Source organism: Pithys albifrons, chromosome 12 (genome assembly GCF_047495875.1).
Source record: "Pithys albifrons albifrons isolate INPA30051 chromosome 12, PitAlb_v1, whole genome shotgun sequence".
Taxonomy (NCBI): Eukaryota; Metazoa; Chordata; class Aves; order Passeriformes; family Thamnophilidae; genus Pithys; species Pithys albifrons.
In genome coordinates, this window is record NC_092469.1 from 13,232,182 (window position 1) to 13,245,272 (window position 13,091).

The following is a 13,091-nucleotide window of genomic DNA, read 5'->3' on the forward strand; positions in this document are numbered from 1 at the left end:
AATCTGTTGAGAAGCCCTGTGCTAATAACAGGGAAAAACCATAAAATAACACAGGTCTGAAGTGATAGCCTTGTCCTTGTCCCAGGGGTATTGTGAGAAATAAAAAGAGAGGGTTCGTTGTGGGAGGTGTGGAAGGAAGGGGTTTTGGTTGATTTGAACAGTAGAATTAAAATGTTCTGTGTTAATTGCTTTTTGGAAAAGTGGAACTGGCCGTTTAAGGGGGGATTTCTCCACATGCAGGTCAGACAGGCGGATTTGGGGGACAGTCTGTGAGGCAGCAGGGGGGCTGTTGTCAGGGCCTGCGGCCGGTGGTAGGGCCTGATAGGGCGACTGGATGGGCCAATCAGCGTTGATGGCGCAGCAAGAAATTGCCCTAAGAAGGCAGTGAAGAAGTGAAGTGATGGAGTAACTTCGAATCAGCGCGCACAGTACCGTACATGGACTACAGAGGGGTGGACTCCTGAAGGGGAAGGGAAGGGGGCGTGGCGTGAAGGAAATAAATGGGGGTGACCTCCCCCTCCCCATGTGCTCCCCGACGACTTCGCTGTGGCGAGGCACCCCGTGCCCGCAGTTTGGCCATTAAACACTATTTTGCTTTGCTCCTTCAACTCGTCTCTCTAAAAATTCTTCAAGCTGAGATTTTTCTCACAGGTATGACTGAGCTGAGTGGGAATCAAGGCATGGTATTAAAACACATGGTGTCTATAGCCACAGACACAGAAGAAAAGGATGAAGTAAACTCCATAGCCTCCATACTTGTGGATGCAACAGAGTGCCCAGTGAGGGACAGGGTAAACTTGGGATTTCAGGGCTGTGGTTTTTCTGAGACGAGCAGAGGTGAAAAGGGAATACAGTGAATCAGACTGTTTTGATTATTTAGATGATTAGACTGCACATTGCATAATCATGCAGGGTTTTTTTGTGATTGGTATTTAAACTAAATGTGTCTCTGAAGGATAATAATACTGGAATGAAACTTATGCACACAGTGGAATATAAAGTGTAGGTGGGAAACATTAAGGCATTTAAAAGCAGCTTCCAGAATTGCAATATGCAGTACTTATAACTGAAGGAGTAACATTTAAAGGGAATCCATTAGTGTATGAAAAAGAAAAGATTACATTAAATCATTACAACTAGTCCAGAACAAGAGTTGCTGCTGTAACAGTACCTTGCACCAACAACAGTGAGTGACCTACTCAGCCAACTCCAGCTTACCTTGCCGAACATTTCAAGCAACTGGTATTCCCAGATTACGATATGGAATGATTTTGCCTGCTGGAAAAACAGACATCCCCACAAACACCACAAAAGCTTTGGATGTAAGATTTGGCAGATAACACATTTAAAGCGTGACTTTATTAGTTACAGCAAAAGTTCACATAGGTAAAGACTGTGGGTATTTCAGTTGCACCTGAACACTCCAAGTAACACAATCCAGCAAAAACAAATCCTTTCCTGGGTGCCATTTTCACTCTGTCAACTGGTTACACAGTGGCCTGTAACAAAGCTCATTTCACTAAATCTTGGCCTATTCATTTCCCTTTGTTCTGCTTCAGCCTCACCTTCCCTCTGAAACATCCTGGGCCACACTTCACATGAAAAGAACTAACAAGAACTGACCTGTATTTTAACTCCCCAGAGACACACAGTAAGGTTTTTAATTGGCTACAGGTGCTGTGTCAGGTTATGTCTGACACAAATCAGCAAGGAGGTTTTGCATTGGTGTACTCAAGGTTAAAAAAAAAGAAAGAAAAAAAGAGGTGCTGTTTATTGGCCAAAAGTTGAAATGGAACAATTGTAACTAGCATGGAATAATGTTTCTTTCAGCATGGCACCAAAAATTATTCTGAACTCAAAGACCTATGAAACAGAAGCAGCCCATGTGTAGTTGTGCCAAATCAAAAGACTTGATCTTTGCCCAAATACTCTGAAGCAAGGAAGCACTGAGGGCTTGGACACAGCGTTTCTTTCAAAGTAAGAGCCACACGGACTCACACATGCAGATTTACTCTCAATATACATTTTATGCCATCAAACACAAAACCCAACAGCAGTTCAACTTAGTAGAGCAGTTAAGTGACTAACAGGCTCTAACAACAAGTACAATGTCCACATGAAGTGGGCAGCAACACCCTAGATTTCCCTCTGGAAAACACCAGCTGTCACCCAACCTCCAGCCAGCCCCCAGGAACGATGAGTCACCACCTTCTTGTAATGATGAGCTGCAGGAAAGATTTTGTTTTAAACAGGTTTGATGGGAGCTCGGGAATATGAATGATCATGAGTACATGAATCAGTTCTCACACACCACCTGATTACTATTTCAGCAAAAAAATCTGTTCAGAGTTACAAGTGTGACAGTTTCTGACAGCAGCAGATTGGGTTTTCTCAACAGGAACTGCATCTTGGGGAACAGAGGGTTCTAGTATTCCACAGCAGCACTGAACTATGTAGCACTGCCTGCAGTCTTCACAGGAGCCCAGGGACTGCTCGCAGGCCTCAACAATTTGGAAAGAAATGTCAGATTCACCTCCAAAAAGAAGGGCAGTTTTATTAGGTGTAAACAAATGAAATCCTGTGGAAAATACTGCAATGTTCAAGTTAAGCACACACACACTCTTCATTTCTTTACAAAGGAAAAAGGCACACATCAAAATGGGATCATATGCACTATGTATTTTATTAAAAATGCAATTGTATTTAACTTTATATCATTATCATATGAAACCAAAGTGATGGACCAACACACGTTGCCAACATGCAGGATCTGTATCAAAACACACATAATTCTAACAAGGAACAAGGGCACCTGCTGAGATGGGATCTGATGCAGCGCAAGTCTTGCTTCCATTGGGAGGGGAGGGTGATGCCCCCCCGGCAGAGGCAGAGCTGGCACACAATACACCACGAGGAGCCCTGTGCACAGAACACCTTTTAGTCCAAAAGAACTGCCTTGTCCCAGCCCCTCCTTCCTCCTACACTGCCATCCTCACCTTCTCCCCCAGAGCTACTCCATTCTGTATTCCTTGCTCTCTTTCTGGTGATTCAAAAGTCCCATCAGCCCCCTCCACCCATTCCTAAACTTTTCATGCCAGCAAGTCCTTAAATGCTCCACACCAGCTTCCCTAACACATCAGCATAGGAACAGCTTGGCGTGGTTTAATGCAAATAGGAGCAAACTTCTCAGAGAAGTGAGCTGTGAACAGCTGCAATCACAAAGGAAGGGCAAGGAAACCCATAAAAGCTGCTCTACTCTCCCTGGGCACTTCTTCAGATCTGCCTCTCCCCAAAGTCAAATGCTTTGCACTCAGCCCAGCAGCAGCAGCAGCCAAAATTGAAAGTTGCCTTTAATTTTTGGTCTGCGTAGAGAATTGTTCAGTATAAAGGGAACTGACTGACCTAGAGAAGTATTGAGCTGTTAAGAGAGCACTATTAATTACCTATACTGTTTTAGTTGCTTAGAGTCACCAGGGCATTACAAGTGCAGATGGGAGTTGCTGGAGTTGTTAAACACCTTTGGTTAGCTGCTGCTCCTGTCCTAAGTCTTGGGGTGCATGCTACACCAGCAGGCCTGGCCTCATTCTTCTGGAGAATTTCAACTGAATATGCTGGAGAGAAGGATATTGGCAGCATCAGCAGAGCCATTAGTCAAATCATCCCTAATGCAGCTTATCTGGAGCATTTATTAGAAAAGGATTAATTAAAATTAATTGAAGTTAGCATCAGCATTGCTGCCATATTTTAGTAACAAGAATAAGCATGCACACCATCTCAATTCAGAGATCATAAAATTCTGCAGGAGCACACTGAGCCAAGCACTTACAAGCAAGGTCATTTCTTATTCTACCACCGAGGGGCATTAGAGGAGGGAGGGGCAAGTGCTCTGCCCTGAATTACAGAGGGTGGGAGAAACGCGAGTGGGAACAGGAGTCCCACTCCTTGTGCCCTGCATTAACCTCTGAGCTACTTCAGGGTCAGCAGAGTCCCAATGCTTTCCTGAAGCACCTTGGGGCACAAGAACACAGTACAAGAACTCACATTTGCTGCTTTCACTGCAGGCATTTCCTCCATTCTGCTGTGCAATATTCACACTCTTGGAAACGCGATTGATTTTCACAATACCCAAAGGCTGCCATGAGCGTAACAATCGCATTTCCGAGCGCAAGGCAGAACCCACCATGCTATCAAACAAAGTTTAAAGACTTTCCTTCTCCACTTCAGGGCAAAAATTTATAGAATGCTTTAATGTATCTACCAGGAAACAGGCTGCAAGTTGTTAGTTACTGTTTCTTTGGAGAACGTACTGAACTGGCTATAAAGGAGGAACACTAGTCAGGTACTTCAAATATAATGTCCGAAAGACAGTAATATAAAAAGAACAGTTTGATAACAAAAAAAAGAGCAAGAACCATCCATGATTTTATTACAAAAACACCCAGCAACTGTATTTAACACAAAAACAGTAACTGAGAGTCTCTTTTTATTTTTCTTTCAGTGTACATGCTCATTATTATTCCATTTAATTTACAGAAGGGCTATGTAAAATGAAATTAAAATTAGAGAGGAAACAAAAAGGAAGGTTGAGGCATAGAATTTTCTTAGCAAGCAACGATCACAGGAGACAGCACAGATTGAACAGGGATTCAACAGGAGTGACACCTAGGGATAAAGGTAAACAGTAACTTTTTCCTTATTCATTAGATTCTCCATGGGGCTTTTTTGTTTGTTTTAGCAAAACAGTTTAGAGTATCACAGTATACAGGAAGACTAAATGGCAAAGAATGTCTCACACACACACACACATTTATCCCTGCTACTGGTCCAGGATCCAAAACTTCAGTTAACATTCGATTTCCTATCTCTCATTCATTGATAAACTATACAGGATTACACTGTACATGGAGTTAAAATTACAAAATGTCATATTTACAAAAATCTGTACACACATAGTAAAACTCACAAAATTGTCATCTATGTATCACAAGTTGCGACACCAAAATATTAAAAATGGGATAAAATTATACATTTCTCTTGTCCATTTTTAAAAAGGGTTCATTGTTTCAAAGACAGACCACCTATTTCTCCCAAATAAGACTGGTAAGAGAACTAGAAACCTAAAGTATCCTCCTGGGATAAAATGTCACGAGCAGCATCTCCCAACTAGAAAGAAGCCTCTATCCTGTCTGCTGGGGTGGGGTGTGCAGTTAGCATGTATGTACAGAAATGGTGAAACTACAAGAAGGATGTCTTTGGCTAAACCTTTGGCATAAATTAAAATCATACATCAAAAGTTGCAGAAAAGGTTTTCTTGGTGATGGCAGAACTCGGGCATTTCGTTCTGAGATACCATTATATACAGCTTTTCTTTCTCTAAGGAAATAGAGTAGGAATAAAGGATTTGCAACAGAGGCAAATGAGGCAACATTATTTCTTTGTTAAATTTTTCACTAGTATGAAAAAGTGTATCAAATCTTTTTCACTAAAACATCATTCAGTCATAGAAATAACCTCTTCCAGAATTTTTTTTTAACTGCATATGAAAAAAATTAGTAAACCGGCCATGACAGAAAAAAATTGTATCAGCATATCAAGTACATATTAGTGCAGGAAGGTGGATAAATTTGATCCACTGTATAAATAAGCTTTATGCGCAGTGTACATTAAATAACCACCACACCCCACTCACACCCAGTACACAGATGCTCCTCAGTGAAGATAAACGTTTATCAAGTAATTAAAGTGTATGTAGTGCAAATGTTACAACCAAGTATTATGCACATGCTACTTGCTTGGTTTAAAGTTACACAAAGATGTGGTGCCTGAAATCATGGACATATATACATCCTTGTCACACTTGGTACAATGTCCTAAGCCACAGAAATACCGATGTGTTTATATCTATATATATATACACACACGTTTTTCTTAAAATGTGACCACCACATCAATACAGTAACACAAACAGACTAAAATCAATACCTGCTTCCAGATGCTCCAAGGCTCAGAAAGTTTGTGCTTCTAACTCTTGCAGTCATTATGTGCCCCTCTTCCACTTCCCCCTTCTGCCAGCTGAGAAGGAGGGACAGTCTCTTCAGGTCTGTGCTGCATAGGATGAGGGCAACGGAGAGGAATAAACGACGGCACAGGCACCTAAGCTGCTTTCCTCCATCAACAGTTCCATGCCCCATGATGAAGGGTTGAGAGAATTTCCTCTCCACACCGCTCCTGGGTGGAAAGGCTTATTGAAAACAAAAATCATAACGTGCTTTCCATATTATAAGTGGCAGCAAATCAAGGCACGCTGTACTAATTCTGTAGCATTGAGATTAGCTGACTCTGCAGGGGATGCTCACTGGGGAAGGTCCGACGTTCTCAACTGGCTGCTGGGCCGCGTTGGGCCGTACAGGGTAACAGAAGCTATGTGATTATTCTGCATCACCTGCAAGTGCACAGCAGGAAAGAGGCAAGTTAAAAGAACTGGTACACTAAACAGAAATCAATAGTACAAAAACAGTGAAAATGGAACTGAACTGCCTGAATAAAGAAATCCCAACGACAAAAAGCAAGCTCTTGGCTAGTTATTAAAAATGGTCTCTAGATTTCTATGACACAGCTAAACACCAGCTTGCTCCACCACTACTCAGAGCCATCATGGATCTCCTGCTAGCACGAGTTCCAGGTGACAAGCTTGAATTTCCAGCTTTAACATGCAAATGTGTGACCTCAGAAGAGGTTGGAAAGTTGCCTCTTTCTGCCAACAGGCACTAAAAATGCAGCCAGTCCCAAGCACTGGCTTTTATCACAATGGGGAGTAAGAAGCTACGCACAACAACAACAAACTCCTCATCTTCCCATGCTCAGATAAATAAAAAAGTGTTTCTTCCTAACCTCAAAGATCATTCTCTGCAGTCCAAAGCAAAACGTTGACCCAAATGGGTTAGTGTTGTTCGGAGATGATGACCTGAACAGAAAAGGGGGGAAAAAGGTATTTAAAAACGAGTGTGTCAGGATCGGGAAACTCTTAGGGAAGAGTAACTACTCAGTAATGCAAGGAAAATTAGAGCATCTTTATCGTGACTTTCATCAAAACAAAGTGAACCAAAGGACAGCTGCGCTTGATGTCACAGAGCCATTAATAGTCAGGGAGAAGGTAATCAAAAAGTGACTAGTGACCTCTACAGGAAAACTCTCTTGCACTTAACTTGAACAGAAAGAACCCTACAAAAATAAGCAGGTACACAGGAGGAGAGAAGCACCATACAACTTACTACACACATTATTTTTGTGCAAGATCCTTTCCTTTGTGTCTCAGCCTCTATCATATGTATTTATTATCTATAGTCTGTTATCTATGTTTACCATATACTGTCTATTAATCCACTGTTTTGAGCATGTTAAAAAAACTATTCTGTAAGATGCTGAAATAATAAAACTTGGTTTTTTCCTAAACACTATTTTTCAAGATCTGTGTATCACTTGTCTTTCAGTTATTTCAATTATTTCTGATATTTTTGGATGGTACACTGACAATGGCACACTTCCATTGACTGCAATGAGTTTTACATTACAGCCAAAAAAACCCCTAGAAAATAGTTACCTTTTTTCCTTTCTTGTAAACTGGTCAGTTTTTCAAATTGCATGTCTGAGCCATTTGAGATGTGCTTAGTAAAGCACTCTCTGGTTGAGCTACTCTTTACAACCCAGATGAAAAAACAGAAGCACTTTACATTATCACTATTGCACCTCAGCTTCACTTCCTTCACATGGTTTCTGCTCTAATCATCTCACTGGCATAAAACAGGAGTAAAGGGGAACAAAGGGCACAATAATTAAGGGGTAAAAAATAAAAAAGAAAAAAATCCAAGTCAAAATCATGTGAGAGTCTGATGAAAATACATTGTTTGGTTTATCTGAAACTGCTGGAGTATTTCCACAGTACCCATCACTTACACTTGTCCCGAGATAAGAATCATGGTTTCACATCATAAAATGATAACTCTGCAAACAGATAATGCCCATTTAATCCAACAGCCAGCTCAACTCCTGCAGAAACAGAGCAAATCTAAGGGCTATTCTATCTTCAGTCAGTCTAAAATAACTGTAGGACAACCATGTATGTTGTTCATAAGTGCAAAGTTGCTTCAGACAGACGGTTACCAAATATACCATCATATACATGCATACTGCACTGTATAATGTCAGATTGTTGAAATGTACAGAAAAAGTAAAAAACTCTGCACTATTTATTACTCATAATGAGTGACTCTCATATGCTGCTTAGCTCTTCTCTGGATTTAGCAGTTCAAAGGAATTTGGGAAATGCTTTCATTCAGCACATGGGTTTATTTCCTCTGAGAGCAGCTATCTGGTCTTGTTAGCAGCCAAAAAAAGCCTGCAAAGTAGTGCAAGAAAAGCCCAGCAAAGCAGTGCAAAAGTAACTGGTGCAATAAACACTTTCTCATCCTCTGTTATCAGCTCAACCCCTGCCAAACAAAATAAAGAAGAGAGATTTTTACCTGTGAAGTACCACTGGCTTCTCTACAGGGTGCCCCAGGAGATCCTGAATACTGTCCCACTGTAAATACATCAACAGCTTTGTGTTAAAATGAGGCACAGGAAAGCTTTTTATCTAGGAAGAGTGCCATGTACATTCTTTTTGTGACACACCCATTTGCCAAAGAGCCTCGAGGTTGTATTTACAGAAGTTTTTTGTGACTGGAGCCCTACTCAGTAATGTAACTATCCATTAGTAGGGGTCAAATTCACTCAGGGTAGTTCTCATTTTTGTCTAAAAATAGTCTGGAATTAGAATTCTTATTATAAACATTTCTATGGGTCCTATGGGTAAAATGTAGCTAGAAATTCTTGTCAGAGGCATCTCAGAATAAAGCAGCTGTGGGAAATGAACAAAATACCCCCTCATATTTTATAAAAGGGAAAAATAGCACCATTGCTCTCTCCCAAAAGTTTTTCCTTGATTTAAGCAACAAGACTGAAGAAGAAGGAAGCTGCACTACATAATAATTGGGAATGTCCAACAGTTTTCCTCATGCTAACCAGACTCTAAGAAGGTGCAGTTTCACACACAAGACTGAAATAAGTCAAAGCACTGAGGGCTGTAAGTAATCAAATCAAAAAGCACAGACCGGCAGCTTCCTGGTTTTTTTCTTCCCAGTATGAGAGCCAAAATTCACCAAGGAAAACCTTCATTTGGCACCCCAGGAGCCAAGAGAGCAACTGACCTTGGCTCAATGTTAACTGCCCGGACACTGCTGAACACAGTTTTTGAGAAGCTTTTCAACTTAATGTAGCTCTCAAATATGCAGCAGCAACTTCCCAGCTAGGAATTTCATTTAGTTGGTAAGGCTGAACAGTCTTCAAGGAGTCTGCTGTCATCAGGAGGTGTCACACTGCCAGTGACATTTTTGTCACTGCTGCCCAAGGAACATCCCATTACTGGTACCCCTCAGAAGAAAGTGGAAGGGCACTGGACTGTCTTGTTAAATACGTGTCTTCAAGAGCTATGTTTAGAATAGCTCTGAAAATCTTGTTCAGAAATATGTCTTCCAAGTAACATTCAGCCACCACTGCTGCTGCCTTCCTGTATCACTTGTTTTACTGTTCTATTTCTACCTTCAGCTTTGTTAAAATGCAAGACATGACATAATGCAGTAATTTACTTTACTTGAAGTGTCTTCAATCCCTAACACACTTTTAAATCACTAACTCCTGGCCTTCAACTATTCCATTTTAAAACAATATGGTACCACTGCCATAATTTCTTAAAATTGTATGATAAATTTGGCATAGATATTTTACATGGTCTAGGAAAATAAGGAAAACACTCAGTTTGTACAGACTTACCTTGCTGTATGTTGTACATGTTTCTGTCTGTGAATCAGCACTATCTGTTAAAGAGAAATAAAAAGGCCTTTATAGTTTATGCTTGAAGAGCCCCCTATAAAATCGTTTGTTTTCAGATCTTAGTTCAGGTAGCAGAAGACATATGAGCCTTAAATCAGTTCATATACAAATTTACCAGCATTTACTAGTAAACAGAATTGTCAGTAACACCAATTAAATGCCAGTTAGGGTGATTAAACAAACCTGTCTATTTACAGCAAGTTCCCAGTTCTAAGATTATAAATGTATAAGCTGTAATCTCACATGGCACAACACCACTGTAAAAGAAACTATACATCTCTTTGCAGTGAGTTCACAGGCCTAGAACAGCCACTCATCACTCATTAAGTCCAAAAGACTCCACTGCAGTTGGAAAAGAAGTTGGCTAAACTGACATTTTGAGACCCAGGAGCTGGCAAGGCCTGGAATCAGCTAAAACACGAGTCTTTAAAAAAATGATGGCAGAGAGCTTGGGAATTGCAGTCTACCCATTAACAAAAGGTACCTATTAAAAAAATCTACACTTACACCATTAAAAAGAAACTGCTGGTGGTTTCAAGCACTTTCATACATATATTTGAGTACTCCTAAATACTGAAAAGCAAGTTCTTGAAGCAGTGGGAGAGGACCCATGCACAAACAAGTTGAACGTAGCTTTTGATCAAGTTAAAAACCATTTGCTTCTCTTATTTTCCACCTGGTAAATAAACATGCTCTCTGTGCTGAGAGTTCAGTGTCTGTGCAACCTGAACTCTGTCTCTCAGTTTATCATCTGACATTGAACTACAAAAGGGAGTTAATAAAACTGCATCAGGCACTGCCACCAGAGGGAAGATGGGCTCTTCAAAAAGGTTGTAACATCTGTTTACAACTTGTTACATGTCCTGAACATAAGCTAGAGACCAGAAAGGCAAGTTAAAATGCCAAATAAACAAAAAAACAGATACTCAGAAGAAAGTCATGATGCTACTTGAGGTGAATAATCAGAAATGAATGCTTTGAAGTACTGTACAATAACCTAAGGGAAAATAATTTAAAAAGTGAGAGCTTCCATACTTATTCTCTTGGCTGAAGTACAAATCAACTTTCATATGAAGCTTGTACACACAGCTTTTGTTTTTCCAGGTTTTTAATCCTCCATATGCTCAAACTGCTGTGACAGCCACAGGAGGGTTGCACTTCACACAGGAAAATGCTTTCAGTGAAAACCAATCAGAACAAAGAAAGCATCCCTGGCCAAAAACCTAGTCAGCATGTGGTATTCCCAGGATAATCAAAATACATACCTTCCCAGGACATGTTTATTCTCACATTAAAGAAGCTCATTTCAATCACTATTATCTTCTTTCAGGGTTCCTCTGCTTTGCTGAGATTAGTCACATGCACAGAGCTGGGGACATCTTAATATCTTTCCAAATCATCACTGATTATTTGAAGTAAAGATTTTAAGGTGAATGTCAACAGCTGTGTTTTGTTTACAGCATAGAGAGCCAACGTATTCTGGATGTATATTCTCATTTCTAGCTAAACCAGTTTATATTATCACAAATAAACCTTTCAAGAGGAAGGCCAGAATCAGATCAGTGGACTGGACAGATGAGCTCAGACCAACACTGCCTTACAGATTTTGAGCCTCCAGGTACAAGGTAATTGATTTTAGCTGAGTGGGAGCATTACAGAAAATGAGTGATGTTGCAACTAAATATCTGTGTAATCCAAATAAGTAAACGAGGTAGTGTAAGTAAATCAGAGAACTGCTAACTTGTCCTGAAAAAGGTTTTCCACTTAAATAGAAACCTAATCCCAAAATTTCTCTCCTGTCTCAGTGACTGTAGCATCCTCTGACAATGAGGGATGCAATAGAAAGTAAAGGTGATCACACCTCCCCCGGTGCCCTTTGTGGCACGTGCCCCCTGAAGCAGCACAGCAGGTGAAATACTCACCTCGCTTAATGACTAGTGGAATCTTGAATTCACAGCGATGGTAACTAGAAAGTGCAAATCATGAAGGTATTAGAAAACAGAAAAGCCAATATAAACTGCATAGCCACAGACTTATGGCTCTTAGTAACCCGTTTAATGGAGAGTCACATGAATAAGAAGTGAGAATCTATAATGGCAGGTTAAGTTCTCACTTAGATTTTTTGTATCAGAAAACACAGCAGTCCAGGAATGTCCTTACACAATTTTCTAGAGGACATAAGAAGTCCTTCAGCACAAATTACTCTGCTGTTACAAACACAGTACTACAGATTTCTCTAACTGCTTTAATAAGACATCAAATCACTTAATTCTTTAACTCGTACTTCTCTGAAGAGTTTACATTTAAGAGTATTGCAAACATGTTCAGAAGCATGAGAGAATTTTTTTTAATCACAAACTGAAATAACATTAGGAAAAACCCAGCAACATACCTACCAGCAAATGGACACTCCTGCTAATACACAGTTTGTCTCTAGGAAGAGTTTGCACATTATAGCTACACCAAGAACTACCTTACCTCATTCACTGCTTTAAGACACATTTGACAATACAAAGGCATTTAAAAGTAAAAAGAAAACACTAATAAAATAATGTTACTAATGATATCTGAAACCTCCACAGGTTACCAGATATGCCAACAACACTTAGGAAAAAATACTGAAATTCTACAAAGGGAACATCAGATTTCTTTTCTCAGATGTTTTAGCATTCTCTTTAAGAGATCAGTTCTGCACACTCACATGTTAAAGTTGTAATGACCAGGATAATTTGTATGCAGGACAAATTTCTTCACCTTGTGAGTGTTTGCATCAAAGAGAATATCCTGTTGAAGACAAAAAGAGACAATTAGGATAAAGAAAGGTGGCTTTCCCCAAACTAACCAGAGATCAGTTAAAATAGCACCTGTATGGAGTGACATATGTCTATCTCACTGGAACTGAATGGAACTGTGAAAATTAGTATTTGAAAATAAAACTATTTGTAAATTCAAATAAACACACACTTCCTCCAGCACTCAATCACAACTGCAGCTTTGCTTGCTAATGTTGGCAAGTTTCCTAAGGTCACCGTTTTTTTCTGCATATTATTTACAGTAATGCAGACTAAAGAAACCAGCTGTAGTGAGAGACCATCCCACAGCACACAATGTTATGGCACATCTGTCTCAGTTCTGTGGACAGGGGCATGGATCTCAAGCAAGAA

At 40.1% G+C, this 13,091-nt stretch overlaps 1 protein-coding gene across 3 annotated transcripts in view; it reads right to left on the reverse strand.

The window, feature by feature from the left end:
* Positions 1-2,672: 2,672 nt before the first annotated feature.
* Positions 2,673-13,091, reverse strand: part of PHAF1 (phagophore assembly factor 1) — a 36,134-nt gene continuing 25,715 nt past the window's right edge. For 2 of the 3 annotated variants that reach the window (XM_071567248.1, XM_071567247.1), the window contains 6 exons: positions 12,629-12,711; positions 11,850-11,893; positions 9,868-9,911; positions 8,520-8,578; positions 6,892-6,964; positions 4,410-6,442 (listed from right to left, as the gene is read on the reverse strand). In XM_071567248.1, the coding sequence (XP_071423349.1) occupies positions 6,353-6,442; positions 6,892-6,964; positions 8,520-8,578; positions 9,868-9,911; positions 11,850-11,893; positions 12,629-12,711 (393 nt within the window). In that variant the 3' untranslated portion in view covers positions 4,410-6,352. Of the gene's footprint in view, positions 3,612-4,409; positions 6,443-6,891; positions 6,965-8,519; positions 8,579-9,867; positions 9,912-11,849; positions 11,894-12,628; positions 12,712-13,091 lie in introns of those variants that run through there. The other variant, XR_011698859.1, reaches the window with a different exon arrangement.